The sequence below is a fragment of the Gnatocerus cornutus genome, chromosome 6 (assembly GCF_029298725.1).
Source record: "Gnatocerus cornutus isolate USDA-ARS CGAHR chromosome 6, icGnaCorn1.1, whole genome shotgun sequence".
Taxonomy (NCBI): Eukaryota; Metazoa; Arthropoda; class Insecta; order Coleoptera; family Tenebrionidae; genus Gnatocerus; species Gnatocerus cornutus.
In genome coordinates this window covers 15,580,151-15,597,844 of record NC_142238.1, presented here as the reverse complement: position 1 = coordinate 15,597,844, position 17,694 = coordinate 15,580,151, and the positions used below count along the sequence as shown (strand labels likewise).

At 31.2% G+C, this 17,694-nt stretch overlaps 1 protein-coding gene across 1 annotated transcript in view; it reads right to left on the bottom strand.

Moving 5' to 3' along the window:
• LOC148173367 (lachesin-like) overlaps positions 1-3,654 on the bottom strand; it is a 176,341-nt gene extending 172,687 nt beyond the window's left edge. Inside the window, exon 1 of the mRNA XM_088039130.1 lies at positions 3,240-3,654. Coding sequence (XP_087895256.1) covers positions 3,240-3,312 — 73 coding nt within the window. The 5' untranslated portion in view covers positions 3,313-3,654. The remainder of the gene's footprint in view (positions 1-3,239) is intronic.
• Positions 3,655-17,694: the final 14,040 nt, after the last annotated feature.

Here is a 17,694-nt window from a genome sequence, read left to right as displayed (position 1 = left end):
CACACAATTGACCAATAAAAAAACTCAAAATGTAGTTGATTGCCGGTTACCTCCAATCAGTGAGGCCTGCGACTTGCTCCTGATAAAGCGATTGGTTAACTAACCGTTGATTAACCAATCAAAGCAGCTGTTTTCGTTTTTCGTTCTCGGTAGAGCAAATAACGCAATAGCCGGTTTTATATGCGAGAAATTCTAATTACGGTTATTGATTAGAGATTTTTTTGGATAAATTAATCAGTTCAAAACAAATTGACACCGGAAAATAATGCTTGAGAAAATTTTATTTCCGTGGTCTCGACAAAGCTGCAAACGAGTATAAAAACACACTTGTGTGGATAATTGGTGATTAGAGCTTTGTGAGCGTTCTGCTCGTTGACGTAAACATCCATTGTGTTCATTATTTTATTTTCGTCGCATTTCCACGATCGCAGCGTTATCGATGTGAAGTTAGAAGCAAGAGTTAGTGAATGGTAATATCGCTTTATATGAGATAAGTTCGAATCCTGTCCCATATTCACATATAACCCCACTTAAAGTTGACTACCCTAATACGGTGAAGGGTGGAGTCGATCGCAAAGTCATCGCAAACTTTCGGAATGGATATAAGAAAATTGATTTTGGAAATTCAAGATAGACGAGCAAACATTCGGCACGACCTGAGGCGCACAAAGATTGATAATTAATTTCGCAAATTAAGGTAAAGCCAAATCAACGTCCTTGGGGAAATTCGGGAAATTATGCTCTCATGAGCTGTCAACCGTCCTTGGCTATTTTAGCAGACCACTTGCGTTGCTGAAAATTATGCAAACCTCCGTTCATTAAAATTCATTTCGTATTTAATTGCTTTATTTTCTTGGTAGTTGAAAAAAAGAAACGTGTCGTGCTAGCAGACATAAGTCAAGGCAAAAAATCTAATCGATGCGAGTGCACTTTGGATGTACGCGAAGAGATAAAAACTGGTAAGTTTATAAAACACCCTTCATGGTTTGCTACAAGAAATACCGTCACAGAACAAACAAAAAAGCACAGATGACAAAGTCAGCGCTTGATGAAAATGATTGTGATATAGAACGGAGCGTTAAGGGTGGCAGGATGATTGAAGATGCGTGCCATTTCTCGTTAGAGGAAAATAATGAATAACGAGAAAAGAAAAAATCGCATCGATTTAACAATTCGCGGGTTTGAATCTAAAATTTCTTAAATTAAACTAAATAATTATAACTTTTGTTATTAAACTTTGTATTCTGGTAAGTTTTTAAGTTATGACAATGAAATTTGGAGAGGTTACTACCTCTAAAGTGCTTATTAACTCTGCAAAAATACAATATTTTACAACAAAAAATAGAGATTTTAGAAAATTTTATTTTAGGACGAACTAAAGCCTTCAAATTTTGATTATTAAAACTTGTATTTTTGTTAGTTTTTAAGTTATAATTATGAAATTTAGTGAGGTTACTATCTGTAAGTGTTTGTTAACTGTGCTAAAGTACAAAATTTTCGAACAAAAAATACAGATTTTAGAACATTTTATTTTAGAACAAACCAAATACTTTCAACTTTTGATTGTTAAAATTCGTCTTTTTGTTAGTTTTTAAGCTATGACAATAAAATTTAGTAAAGATACTATTTTTAAACTGTTTATTAACTGTGTAAAAGCACAAAATTTTAAAACAAGAAATACAATTTTTAGAAAATTTTATTTTAAGACAAATCAAAAAATCTTTCAACTTTTGATTATTAAAATTCGTATCTTTGTCAGTTTCCAAGTTATGACAATGTAATTTGGTGAGGTTATTATCTCTAAAGCGTCCTAAACTGTGCCAAAGTACAAAATTTTGGATCCAAAAATACAGATTTTAGAAAATTTTATTTTTCGACAGACCTAAAACTTTCAAAATTTGCGTATTGTTAGTTTTTGAGCTATAACAATAAAATTTGGTGATATTGTTATTTTTAAAATGTTTATTAGCTGTGTCAAAATACAACATATAAGAACAAAAAATACAGATTTTAGAAAATTTTGTTTTAGAACGAACCAAAAATTTTCAACTTTTTGTTATTAAAATTTTTATCTTTGTTAGTTTTAAAGTTATGGTAAAGAAATTTGGGGAGATTACTAATTCTAAACTAGTCATTCACTGTGCCAATGTACCAAATTTTAAAACAAAAAATACAGATTTTAGAAAATTTTATGTGAACATACAAAAACTTTCAACTTTTGATTAATAAAATTTCTAGTTTTGTTAGTTTTTAAGTTATAACAATAAAATTTAAAGAGGTTACTTTTTTTAAAGTGGTCATTAATTGTGTCAAAGTGCAATTATGTTTTCAAATTAGTTTAGAAAATAAAGTGCCAAGATTCAAATTTTATCATGTATCATAATTTTATAAAGAACTGCGAGATTTTCAAACGTGAGTGTAATTACAGGTTTAGTTAAAAAACTAGATAAAAAAGTTGTAATAATGAAAACCTTGTTTTAAAACTCAGAGAAATGGATATTTCACTTTTGACGTGAAAGCAGTCTGAAGCATTTCCGATTAAATTAATTGAAATTTCCATTAGAAGTTTTTCAGTGACGCAACATAAAATTTTATACAGTCCCTCCTCGAAACATCTTTTATTATTCCATCAAGAAGGTGAGAGCGTAGGCGTAGATTCATTCGTTACGTAAATACGTCTACAAAGAAATTTCTCATATTCTTCATATCGCAAGTAAGTTAATAAGCCTGAAATTTGAAATTTACAAAAAGCTCACTCTTGCGGAAATTTAACTTTAATGTTTCGACTTTTGTAATGCGATCGTCCCGTTTTCTATTTAATCCACTCGGGAAGCCCGTGCGTGTACATTTATCTTAAACGTTCAATCAATAAACATTTTGTTTTATCCGGCGAAGCTTCGCGTTTAAATGATGAATGTCATTGGGATAAATTGGGAAAAATGCGGGATTTTATCGGGCAGGTGGGAGAGTGCATTAGCGAAACGGGAAATATCAAGGTGATATTAAAATAATAGCGGAAATGCGGCGTAACGAAAAATGATTGGAAAGCTTGGGAAATTTTTGAAAAGAAAATTGAATTTCGCCACTTTCTTACTATTAATACAATTCAAGTTTTGAGTTTGTATAAGACCGAAGGTGCATTCCTGCTTTCCGCTAAAAATATCAAATGCAAACAAAATTCCTCCTACAAGCGTTTAATCTCGCTAGCTTTTCGCCGGGCTTTTCCTGCCGTGCCTCACCTTGAAAAGCCTGCAGAGCCGTCACCATCAGCAGGATTCCGACCCCTGTCCAAACCGGAGTCTTGGTCGCCATTTCTCACCTTCAACCCTTCTTACATTCTAAAATCCTGCAGCACTCAACATGCACCAATCGATCGGATTCTTCCGGTATCACCACTTTGTTTGCAGTTCCAGTCTTCCACATAAATCTGCAGTAACAAGTGGTTTCTGATTTATCAGCGTCCCGAAACGAAATGTCAGCGTTTTTATCCCGGAGCTGCAGGACGGTAGCCCGGAGAGTATCGTCGCAGAACGATCGGGTAATTACAGGTAACGCGTTGGAACAGTGCAGTGCGATTCCGGGACGCTCCGGGGCCCGGATGATCGGACGACGCGGGTTCGGGGGCGGCGTTCAACTGGCTTTCGGCGGCGGTATCGCTCGTATTTCAGGATTCCGAAACAGGAGCATGCGCTGGGAAGGCGAATCCGTCCCTATATCCCACGGCCGTTTTTCCTAATTCGCACCTTGTTTTACTAAAGCGTAAATTCGTGTAGCTTGAACTGGGGACATTTTGTTTTTGTTGGCACGCAGACATTTTGTTTTTAAAAGTGGTTTAAGTGCCAGTTTTTAATCCCACTAGAAAAACAGCGATTGTATTTACCGAGAGTAGATGAATTTAACTCCGAACAAAAATTATTGCGGTTTATCTGTTGCAATTTAGAGGATCGAAACTCGGGCCATTTAATGGTGAGTTTTAGAAGTGATTGGTCACTTCGAGGGTCGGTTCCATGATCGAAATGCTTTGTGGTGGGAAAATCACCTAGGGGTTATTAATAATTTAGAAGGTCGGGTGTTTGTAGCACCCCCAATCAGCCCAGTAAATTTTCACAACTTGCCCGAAAAGTTTAGGACTACTTGTATACTTGCGGTTATTAAACATTTATCTTCATGGGTAAAGGCCTGGGCGAAAGTGTTGGTACAAACGCGATGGACAAGCTCGAAGCTGTTTTAACGACACTTTAGAATGAGCGAAAATTATTCATAATTTATCCAAATTTATTAAGAGTGTTTTGGTAGAAATAACAATGAGAATAGAGATTATACAAGATTATAAATATTTGATAAAAGAGTTTTTAGTACTCTTAATTGTAAAGTACACTTTTTTGTTGCACACTCAAAAATTTTAGAATCAACGGTAAATATTGTTGGATTTTTCTGTAAATAAATATTTCTAAAAATTGGATCGTTTGTTCTAATTTGTTGTAATTCAGCACAATTAATAAAAAAGCAGAAAGTAGTAATGCCTCCAAATTTTACAATTTTAAAATACAAATTGGCAAAGTTATGAAATTTTATGGAATTCAGTAAATAATAATTTCGATCGTTTTGAAAATTACATTTTTTAAAATTGCACTTTTTGTTCTAAAATTTTGTAACTTGGCACAGTAAGTAAGTAACACGAAAGTAGTAAAGTCTTTAAACTTTACTGTTATAGACTCAAACTTACCCAAGTTATGAAATTTAATGAGCAAAGGTTAAAAATTTTGGATCATTTTAAAATTAAAATTTCTTAAAATTGCACTTTTTGTTTTAAAATTTTATACTTTAGCACAGCCAATCAGTTACACGAAAAAGATAAAATCTCTAAATTTTACTGTTATAGAATCAAAATTGTCAGAGATATAAAATTTTATGCACAACGGTAAAAAATTTTGGAATTTCTTGAAATAAAAAGTTCTAAAAATTATATTTTTTGTTCTAAAATTGTGTATTTTAGTACAACCAAGAAGAAAGACAAAGGTAGTAAACCTTTTTTATTTGTTTGTAGAAAATGTTGAATTTATATAAAAATTAAAATTTCTAAAAATTGCAATTTTTGTTTCAAAACTTTGTTATTTAGAACAGTTAATACATAATATAAAAGTAGTATGCCCTTCAAATTTTATTGTTATAGAATCGAAAATGCCAAAGTTATGAAATTTTCTGCACAACAGTTAAAAATTTAGATTTTTTTTAATAAAATTTCTAAAAATTGCATTTTTTGTTCTAAAATTTTGTAATTTAACACATTTAATAAGTAACACAAAAGTAGGCTTTCAAGTTTTACTGTTATAAAATCAAAATTGCTAAAGTTATAAAAATTTTGGCTCATTTTAAAATTAAATTTTCTAAAAACTGCAGTTTTTGTTGTAAAATTTTGTAATTTGACACAGTTAATAAATAAGACGAATGTATTAAGACGTTTGAATTTTACTGTTATAAAGTCAAAATTGCCAAAATTATGAAATTTTATGAACTGTTGAAAATTTGGAATTTTTATAAATTAAGATTTCTAAAAATTACACTTTTTGTTCTAAAATTTTCTAAGATAATAAAGTAACATGAAAGTAGTATGACCTTCAAATTTTACTGCTATATAGTCGAAGTTGACAAAGTTATGAAGTTTTATGCATGACGGTTAAAAATTTTGGATTTCTCTAAAATAAAAATTTCTAAAAATTGCACTTTTTGATCTAAAATTTTGTAATTGAGCACAATTAATAAGTAACATGAAAGTAATATGACATGCAAATTTTACTGTTACAGAATCTAAATTGCCAATGTTATAAAATTTTATGCACAACGGTAGAAAATTTTATTTATTCTTTAAATAAAAATTTCTAAAAATTGCACTTTTTGATCTAAAAATTTGTAATTAAGCACAGTTAATATGTAACATGAAAGTAGTATAACCTCCAAATTGTACTGTTATCGAATTTAAATTGCCAATGTTAAAAAATTGTATGCACGACGGTAAAAATTTTTGACTTTTTCTATAATAAAAATTTTTAAAAATTGCACTTTTTGATCTAAAATTTTGTAATTTAGCACACTTAATAAGTGACATAAAAATAGTAAGAACTCCAAATTTTACTGTTATATAGCCGAAACTACCAAAGTTGGGAGTTTGGAATTTTTTCAATTAAATTTTCCAAAAATTGCATTTTCTGTTCTAAAATTTTGCAATTTTTTTTGTGCACAGATAATAAGTAACGCAAAGTAAGTAGAGCTTTCAAATTTTGCTGTTCTAGAATCGAAATTACCGAAGTTGTGGTTCAAAGCGTGTCATTTTAAAATTATAATGACAATTAAAACGTCAAGTTTGCATAGCGCTGATAGAAAAATCGCAATTAAAATCCGGGAAAATTTTGCTTTCTCTTTTTCGATCGCAGTCTGGTTAATCGCGTTAGATCCGACCCTTCTGCTATAGATCTATTTACAAATAGAGCACATAAAGCTGCAGTGGCGTGACATTTAGATGCGCATCTCGCCTCGTAACCGCTACAACGTATCCACTAACTGTTCCGATTGCAAAATGAGATTTAAGCTCTGAATTGTATCATTATCTCTCTTCGCTACACATGATTTACTGCCGAAACGACTCTCCTACAATCATTGAATTTGCGAGAGTCTTGTTCAGATCCACTCCGATATTATTTGTTTGCTTTCGCGTATTTCAAGCGCTCAATCCATCATTCTAACACCAGACTGTCTCTCCCATTTTTGAAATATGACGACCGCCGACGGTACGTTATAAATCATTTCAATATATTTGCTTTTTGAACCTTTCACACCATTTGGGGTTTAATTAAGACCAATGTGCGAATAGAAAAATTCGAGGGACTGTATCAGTTTCGTTTGGAAATGGTGGATGCGCCGGGATAAATCTTCCTCAAGCTAATGCGCAATTAAGATTCTTCTGCATAACTCAATCTGATGACAATGAGGGAATGAAATATGTAGAATCTCAGCGGGGTCTCGCTAGGTGCAGACAATAATTCCTCCTACAGGCCATGTTTAGAGTCTTGCAGACAGAATACAAATTTCAAGCTGTCACTTACAATTATAATTAACTTGCTAATTCGCTAGTAGACGTCACGTGTATGATGTATATCACTGCAGTACTTCCCGCTCTATGAGCAAATGAGCAAAGCATTCCTCATTCGCACCCTCACTTAAACATTCCACGCAGAAAAACATCCCTGGATTTTCTCATATCCACCGCTCGCTCATACCGGCTGCAATAAATAAATTTACGTGTGAAATGTTTAATGAAGATCGTCCGTCCACTTAGTTACTCGCGTGAGATTCCTACATAAAGAGGACGTGGATACATGAATTCTTGACGTTTTGTTGAAATCGCGATATTATGTATGCATAAGTTGCAAACTCGATAGGGGTTGCTTTCCGGAGAGGGAAGATAAAAATATCAGGACCATTATGGGTTTTGAGATAGATAGGTACTCGAACTATGATCCCATTTCCGCGGATTATCTTAGAGAAATATAACTCTACGGGAACAACACGAAGAGACAGAGTTCGCCAAAGAATATACCTACTCCCCTGTAATAATAATAAAATGAGCACACCCAGGGGTTGATTTTTGTGTAAAATTGGAAACCGGAAAGTTTTCAGTCAAATAAAATGTTACAGCATTTCGGTTTCTTCAAAAATTGTGTTTCCAACTCAATAAATTAACTAACATTACAAAAATCAGAAATGTTCTATTTTGCTATAAAATTAAATAATTTGACCCACTTATTGTTTGCTTAACAATTAATTACTTTATGCATTTTGCATAATTCAGAAACAGGTCATAGCAGTAATATTTCCAAACTTAGTTTTGCCCTATAAAAATAATTAATTTGACATAGTTAATACATAAGCAGAAATGAATTAATTTCTGGATTTTTGTTGTTATATTATTGAAAATAGCAAAATATTAACCACTTAAATAAAACAATACATTATTGAAGTTTGTCCAAAAATGTAAAATTTATAAAATTTGAATTTTATTACTGATGAATTAATTAAGCACAGTTAATTAACAAGTTAAATTTTGTAATGTGTATAGAACATTTTTCTGCTTCTTCATTAAAATTGTTACATTTACAAATTAAAACTTTTTTACTAACAGGATTGAAAAGGCAGCAATGACATTTTCAGAGGTTACTAGTTTTTAGCGACTTATTAATAGTTATTAATAGTTACCTCAAAAGATACAACTTTTTGAAATTTTTATTTTGAGGACTTTCAAAATTTTCTATTTTTTTTTAACACAGTGTAATTCCTTTATTTTTGGTGTTACAAAAATGAAATTTGTGGAAGTTACGAGGCTTAATTGAGTTAGTAAAACTACTTATTTTCAAAAATTTACATCAAAAAGTACAATTTTTGGTAATTTTTATTTTGAAAGCTCTGATTTTTTTTAATTATTTTTGACACTATAATTCCTTCATTTTTGGTGGTACAGTAATAACATTTTTGGAGGTTACTAGTATTAAATAAATTCTCAAAAATATGTACCTAATTTCAAAAATTTACATCAAACAGTACAATTTTTGAAAATTTTTTCTCTGGAGGCTTTTAAAACATTCCTAATAGTTTTCAGTTTATTTTTGGTGCTACACTTATAACATTTGTGTAGGTTGCTAGTCTTAATTGACTCATTAAAAGTTTTAAGATAAAAAAATTACATTAAAAGGTACAATTTTTGGAAATTTTTATTTAGAGAGCTTTCGAAAATTTCTGTTTTTTTCTACACACTGCAATTGCTTTAATTTTGATGATACAGTAATAAAACTTGTGGAGGTTTCTAACTCTGGCTAACTTATCAAAAGCGCCAAATTTCAAACATTTACATCAAACGGTACAATATTTGGAAATTTGTACCTGGAAGCTGGAAAATTTTTTGGAAAATTTTTGAACAATCTGTAATTTCTTTGTTTTGAATGTTACCAAAATTAAAATTGTGAGCTTTAACGAGTTATTAAAACTACTTAATTTAAATAATGTACATCATAAAGTACAATTTTTTGGAAATTTGTATTTCGATAGCTCTAAAAATTTTCATGTTTTTTTGAACACCCTGTAATTCCTTCAATTTTGATAATACTGTAATAAAATATGTGGAGGTTGCTAGCCCTGACTGGCTTATCAAAAACCTTTTTCAAACATTTACGTGAAACGGTACAATTAATAAAATTTTTTATCTGTGGCTCTCTAAACTTTTTAAATATTTTTTAACACGCTGTAATTTCTTTATTTTTGGTGTTACAGAAATAAAATTTGTGGAAGTTACTACTCTTTATTGAGTTATAAAAATTACCGACTTTTTTAAATTCACATCTAAAGGGACAATTTTTTTGAATTTATTTATTTGGAGAGGTCTTAAAAATTTTAAATTTTTTGTTGACTCAATGTATTTCTTTTATTTTTGGTGTTACAGTAATAATCATTCTGTACTAGTTTTAAATGACTTATTAAAAGTAATAAAACTCAAAAATTTACAGCAAAAACTACAATTTTCGGAAATTTTTATTTGAAGAACTCTAAAAAATTATTTTTTTTCAACAAACTGTATTTTTTTTATTTTTGGTGTTACAGTAATGAAATTTTTGGAGGTTGCTAGCTTTGAACGATCACAAATTATAAATAAACTTAAAATAAAAAAAAATTGTTTTATAATTAATTTGGTCCATTTATTAAACGACTCATAGAAAGTAAATTTTTTAATTTTTTTAAACTTGATTTGGATATTCTAAGATATACAGTGTGTACCTAAATAAATGACAAAGTATCAGCTAACAGTGTCGATTATGAATTTTGATTTCTGCGGAAACTGTTATCTCATTCACTGTGTATTTTATGCGGCTTCACCCTGTATAGGATAGGTGTTCGAACTATGATCCCATTTCACCGGATAATCTTAGAAAAATATAACTCTAGTGGAACAACACGAAGAGACAGAGTTCGCTAAAATAATTCAGACAGCTTTGAGAAGAAAAGAGTCGGGTGTCGTTAGAGATAATAAATTGTCTCGTGAGGGTCCTGGGGTGTTATTTGGGTTTTGACCGTAATTTGTTAAGGGATTAACGCGACACGAATTTATCGATTATGACAAAGGAGCGCCTCGGTTTATCGAGACTTTTTCTCGGTAAAAAAAGTTAAACCAGTCAGTGAAGAAAATTAGCTTAGAAGTCGTAGGTATTTAGTAATACTCCCCTGCATTACCTGGTAAAATTCCCATAAACTTCATTAATCGAAACAGCCGCTGCATCGTTCCTTTTTCCCGCTGACATTTCCTGAGTTTCAGGGCAAAGTACGCCGATGCTCGCATCTGCACTTGAGTGGTTTAGTACCGCTCTCGAAAAACGCACACCTGAGCTCGAAACAACTTCACACTCCTCTGAATTCACACTTACATCCCTCTACTACTCATTCTCTTTCTAATCCGTCTTGGAGTTGTTTCACGAGATTTATTGCCTTTAGTTTTTTCTTTTCCGGCAGGACATTATGCCAGAGACCGTTAAGGGCGCGAAGTAAAAATGGTCTGTAACGCTTCCAATAACGGCAACAATACTGAACACAAAAAGTCTTGCTCCATAAAAGTGTACGTCGTAAATTGACTTTGCACTCATTTACGAGCGACTGCGGGAGGGCGCTGTTATTCACCCGGAACCATTGTTTCAGACTTTTTCCGGTTATTACAGACTTCATTACGCGCTATTATGGCAAGTGATAGGCGATACAATACCAACAGCGATTTAGCGAGTTTGGAGGACGTTCTTAAAAGTAGTTTTATTTTTTCGCGGCGCACAGATGAAGTCTTCTTGTTAACCTGCATTTTTATGCAAATTTTTTAATAAACTTTTCTGCGACTGCATTTATGCAATGTTCCCGCCGTAATTTTCTGTCTATTTTGCTAGATCTAAATATTATTCTTGTGCAATTCGCTCAACGATTGCCACCATTCTCATGTAAATCCGCACGTCCTCCACTTCTTCGTCTCTGTTCCTGACAGTAATACATTTTTTTCAAAGAGAGAGATTTGATCCGATATTTTAGAAATGGCATTTCCCGATATCTGCAGATGAAAAAGCCACTGTTGATACAATTGTTTTTATATCTGTGGCGAACAGGACTGCGAGCCCATTGTACGCTAACAATAAGACCATAAACATCCATCCGTATCCGTGTACAATGCCGCAGATGCTACACCATTCGAACTCTATCGATTAACTCTGATAAAAGTAATGGCTGGACTCTCGGCCTCTGTCTTTACAAACTTTCAAGAGCTTTTTTCCACCGCCCGAAAATACGTGAGAATTTATTCTGGTTTTAATAAAATCTGATATGAGTTGAGGAAATTATACGCTGCTTCTTCATTAAAATTGTTACATTTACAAATTAAAACTTTTTTACTAACAGGATTGAAAAGGCAGCAATGACATTTTCATAGGTTACTAGTTTTTAGCGACTTATTAATAGTTATTAATAGTTACCTCAAAAGATACAACTTTTTGAAATTTTTATTTTGAGGACTTTCAAAATTTTCTATTTTTTTTAACACAGTGTAATTCATTTATTTTTGGTGTTACAAAAATGAAATTTGTGGTAGTTACGAGGCTTAATTGAGTTAGACAAACTACTTATTTTCAAAAATTTACATCAAAAAGTAAAATTTTTGGTAATTTTTATTTTGAAAGCTCTGATTTTTTTTAATTATTTTTGACATTGTAATTCCTTCATTTTTGGTGGTACAGTAATAACATTTTTGGAGGTTACTCCAAAATTTACATCAAATAGTACAATTTTTGAAAATTTTTACTCTGGAGGCTTAGAAAACTTTCCTAATAGTTTTCAGTTTATTTTTGGCGCTACACTTATAACATGTGTGTAGGTTGCTAGTCTTAATTGACTCATTAAAAGTTTTAAGATAAAAAAATTACATTAAAAGGTACAATTTTTGGAAATTTTTATTTAATTTTTTTTTAACACGCTGTAATTTCTTTAATTTTAATGATACAGTAATGAATTTCGTGGAGATTGTTAGCCTTGACTAACTTATTAAAAGTATTAAATTTCATAAGTTTACATCAAACGGTACAATTTTTGTAAATTTTTATCTATAAGCTCAACGATTTTTTGGAAATTTTTTCAATAAAACTCTAATTTCTTTATTTTTTATGTTACTAAAACAAAATTTGTGAAGGTTACTAGGCTTGAAAAAATTATTAAAACTACTTAATTTCAAAATTTTACATCAAAAGGTACAATTTTTTGAAATTTTTATTTAGAGAGCTTTCGAAAATTTCTGTTTTTTTCCACACACTGCAATTGCTTTAATTTTGATGATACAGTAATAAAACTTGTGGAGGTTTCTAACTCGGACTAACTTATCAAAAGCGCCTTTCAAACATTTACATCAAACGGTACAATATTTGGAAATTTGTACCTGGAAGCTGTAAAAATTTTTTGGAAAATTACCATTCGAACTCTATCGATTAACTCTGATAAAAGTAATGGCTGGACTCTCGGCCTCTGTCTTTACAAACTTTCAAGAGCTTTTTTCCACCGCCCGAAAATACGTGAGAATTTATTCTGGTTTTAATAAAATCTGATATGAGTTGAGGAAATTATACGCTGTAACAGCATGGTCGGAATTCTGAAATCAATTTCTGGTTACAAGAAAACGAGAGAAAAAGGTGCGGGAGTCATATCTATGCAGAGTTTTACATTCGAATTTCTACCAATGTTTAGAGCCTTGGGAATGTAGTCGAGGCATTAATTATGAATACATGAGTGGTCGATCGTTTCAATATCGCTCGATTATTATTAAATTACTGTAATTGCAGCTTAGAACTTATGGACTCAAAAGTGTACTGTATTACTAAAAGTGTAGGAAACTATTTATTTACCCCGCGCATCCACCATTTTGGTAAATGTGCAAATTTGAAGTGTGAGTATCATAAATTGCAAAAAAAAGTTAAAACGTACGTTATAATTCTGTGCTAATATGTGCTGCAAATCCTAAATTCTGTGCTTTTTTTGTTATCGCGTTACTTCAAAAAATATATGTATATTTTGAAACTTTTGAGCTTGTCCTAAAAACAAAAATTTCTAAAATCTGAGTCTGCTGTTCCACATATTTCAAATTTAGTACAGTTACTAAATGAATCTAGTATACCAACCTCTCCAAATTTCATTGTTGTGGCACCAATACAACCAAAGATACAATTTTTTTTATAAAATTTTGAAACTTTTGAGCTCGATCTAAAAATAAAAATTTCTTAATTCCGGGCCTGTTGTAGCCGAATTTTGAAATTTGGTACAGTTTTTAAGTGAGTTAGGAGAAGCAATCTCCTCAAATTTTATCGCTGTGGCACCAACACCAGCAACGATACAATTTTTTTCATAAAATTTTGAAACTTTTTGGTTTGCCCTAAAAATAAAAATTTCTAAAATCCAAACTTGTTGTACTAGAATTTTGAAATTTGGCACCGTTTCTCATTGAGTTAGGAGTAGCAACCTCTTCAAATATCAGTGCTGTGGAACCAACAAAATAATTAAATATACAATTTTTTCATAGAAACATTTTGAGCACGTTCTAGAAATAAAAATTTTTAAAATTCGAGTTTATTGTACCACAATTGTGAAATTTGGTACAGTTAATAAGTGACTTAGGAGAAGAAACCTCCCAAAATTTTATCGGTGTGACACTAACATAACCCAAAATAATTTTTTTTATAGAATTTTAAAACATTTTGGTTTGCATTAAAAATAAAAATTTGTAAAATCCGAGCATGTTGTATTTAAATGTTGAAATTTGGTGCAGTTAATAAATGCGTTCAGGGTAGTAACTTCCCCAAATTTCATGGCTGTGGCGCCAAGATAACCAAAGATGCAATTTTTTTTTAGAATTTTAAAACATTTTGTATTTTTCTTGAAATAAAAATTTTTAAAACCTGGGTTTGTTCTACCAAAATTTTGAAAGTTGATACAATTAATAGGTGAGTTGGGAGGAGCAACCTCTTAAAATTTTATTGCTGTAGCACTAACATAACCAAAAATACATTTTTTTCATAGAATTTTGAAACATTTTGGTTTGTTTTAAAAATAAAAATTTCTAAAATCCGAGCCTGCTATACCAGAATTTTGAAATTTGGTAGTCTTTAAATGAGTTAGGAAAAACAACTTCCTCAAATTTCATTGCTGTGGCAACAACACCAGTAAAGATGCAATTTTTTTCATAAAATTTTGAAACTTTTTGGTTTGCCCTAAAAATAAAAATTTCTAAATTCCGAACTTGTACTAGAATTTTGAAATTTGGTACCGTTACTCATTGAGTTAGGAGTAGCAACCTCCTCAAATATCATTGCTGTGGAACCAACAAAATAATTAAATATACAATTTTTTTCATAGAAACTTTTTGAGCACGTTCTAAAAATAAAAATTTTTAAAATTTAAGTTTATTGTACCACAATTGTGAAATTTGGTACAGTTAATAAGTGACTTAGGAGAAGCAACCTTCCAAAATTTTATCGGTGTGACACTAACATAACCCAAAATAATTTTTTTTATAGAATTTTAAAACATTTTGTTTGCATTAAAAATAAAAATTTGTAAAATCCGAGCATGTTGTATTTAAATGTTGAAATTTGGTGCAGTTAATAAATGCGTTCAGGGTAGTAACCTCCCCAAATTTTATGGCTGTGGCGCCAAGATAACCAAAGATGCATTTTTTTTTAGAATTTTAAAACATTTTGTATTTTTCTTGAAATAAAAATTTTTAAAACCTGGGTTTGTTCTACCAAAATTTTGAAAGTTGGTACAATTAATAGGTGAGTTGGGAGGAGCAACTTTTTAAAATTTTATTGCACTAACATAACCAAAAATACATTTTTTTCATAGAATTTTGAAACATTTTGGTTTGTTTTGAAAATAAAAATTTCTAAAATCCGAGCCTGTTACGAGTATACCAGAATTTTGAAATTTGGGACAGTTAATAAATGACTAAAGAGTAGTAAACTCCACCAATTTCATGCTTGTGGCACTAATATAATCAAAAATATTTTTTTTATATAAAATTTTGAAACATTTTAGTTCGCCCTAAAAATAAAAATTTCTAAAATCTGAGCCTGTTGTTCTAAAACTTTAAAATTTGGTAGAGTTAATAAGTGAGTTGAGAGTGGTAACTTTCTCAAATTTTATTGCTGTGGAACCAGCATAACCGATGATACAATTTTTTTTATAAAATTTTGAAGCTTATTGTATTGTTTGTTCTAAACAGAAAATTTTCAAAAATCTGGGTCTGTTGTACCAATATTTTGAAATTTGATACGGTGAATAGGTGAGTTAGAAGGAGCCTCCTCCCAAAATTTTATCGCTGTGGCATTAAAACAACCAAAAATATTTTTTTTATAGAATTTTGAATCTGTTGAGCTCGCCCTAAAAATATTTCTAAAATCCGAGTCACTTGTTTTAAAATTTTAAAATTTGGCACAGTTGATAAATGAGTCAAGATCAGCAACATCCTTAAATTTTATCGCTGTGGCATCACCACAACCAACAGTAAAAAACTATTTACCCGGCGCATCCACCATTTCGTCAAACCTGCAAATTTGGCACAAATAGACAAGTCTAACAAATTTTACTGGATACATTTCATTTAAACCCGTTCCTTCGTTTCCCCCTTGAAAATGGATCTCAACTTTTTATAACTCCGAAGTCACCATTAATCAAATTTGCTCTCCGTAGATATCGCTGTCATTGGTACACAAATGAAAAATAGTTCTCGTCTCCCATTTAACGTTTTTTTAATTCTCTAAAACGTCAACAAACGTCTCGTTCTCGCAACAATCAGTGCTTGCATGCAGAATCGATGGCAGCTCCGTGTGGCAGAATCAGAGGAATTCTTGTAGGTCGACAGGCGATGAGAAGGCAGTCACCGTGTGTGACTGGATGTCATTTAAGAGTGTTAGAGCGTTTCAGCACACTTTCCATTCAGTCTGCGTACCGCCTTTGTTTCAGCTCGTCTAGTTTTTGCTGTCTAACGCCGAACCGTTATCTCTCGCCTTCCATACAGATTCTTCCACGGTTGGATAACGATATGCCCGGCGATACAAAAATGTCAATATCTTATTTATGACACGTGTCGAGAACGCATTTTCAGCAGAGCTCGAGGTAAAAAGGACATACAATTATATTTAAAAAAAAATGGGAAATCAAAAAGTGTACATTTTTAGTCCTGAAATAGTTCGATGATCCTTGCTTTTGCGTGTCTTGATTATTCTGGTTTGTTGTTTTTCATGTTGTAATGATTGTTGATGAAATTAATGTGCATATAGGTGGAAATGATCCCCAATTGAACGTTGTGTGTTTTGCTCAAAAAACAAATTCTAAATCATTCATGTTGTGTAACTCCAAATTCAAGTTCAAGTTTATAAGACAAATGAAACGCAAAGAAATTTCTGTAATCATTTTTATTAACAAAATCAAATCAAAATGATTTTTGTGGCCGTCAATTATTTGAACTCAAACAAACGCTTTGAACAAATCAAACGCTTCGGCAGAGACACCACTTTGTCGCAATTCTTACAAAATTAGAACGATTCGAAAATTACGTGTTTTGGAGATTTGGGTGTGTTCTCAATCATTATCGCCTTTTGTGAAATATCAGAGCATAGTGTGACTTGCAATGTTTAATCTTTAAAATGAATGAAATTAAATAAAAAAAAACTTTGAGAAAAACTTAAGAATTTGGTTTGGTCTCGAACGGAATTAAATCTGCAAATGGATTTGCATGAGACTCAAACGGAATCGGACTTCGAAAGTCAGAATTAAATTATATTCAATTCGGATGTTTAGTTTTTCAGTCGGCGGCAATCAGACAGAGGCGGCTAAAAGGTAAACGGTTGGTCAGAAGATACTTTAAGCGACAATCAGAGATTGTAGGAAGAATTTTAGAAATTTTTATTTTCAAAGCGCAGCTAAAATATGAGCCCAAAAATTCGAAATTTTGGGTTTTTTGTGCAACAGCTATGAAATTTTAGGAAATTACTCGTTTATAATCAAAGATTAACTCTACCAAATTGCAAATATGTACATCAAAAAACAAAAATTTTAGAAATTTTTATTTTAAATATGAGAAATCCTCTTTTAAAATTTGTAATTTTGGTAATTTTAGTGTTACAGCTATGAAATGTGGGGAAAAATACTTATTTTTATTTGTTTATTAACTCTGCTAAATTGCAACATTAAAGATCGAAAGATACAAATTTAAAAAAAAAATATTTTCAATGAGAAACCGAAAAATGAGAAATCCTTCTTTATAATTCGTAATTTTGGTAAATTTAGTGTTACAGCTATGAAATTTTGGGAAATTTGGGGAAATTTTTAGCTGTTAGCTCTAAAATAACTCCGCCAAATTGCAACATTGTAGATTGAAAGACACAAATTTTAGAAATCGTTATCTTCAAGGAGAAGCCGAAATATGAAAAATCCTCTCTTAAAATTCGTAATTTTCATAATTTTAGTGTTACGGCTATGAAATTTGGAGAAAATGCTTATTTGTAATTGTTTATTAACTCTGCTAAATTGAAACATTATAAACCACAAAACACAAATTTTAGAAATTTTTATTTTCAATGCAAA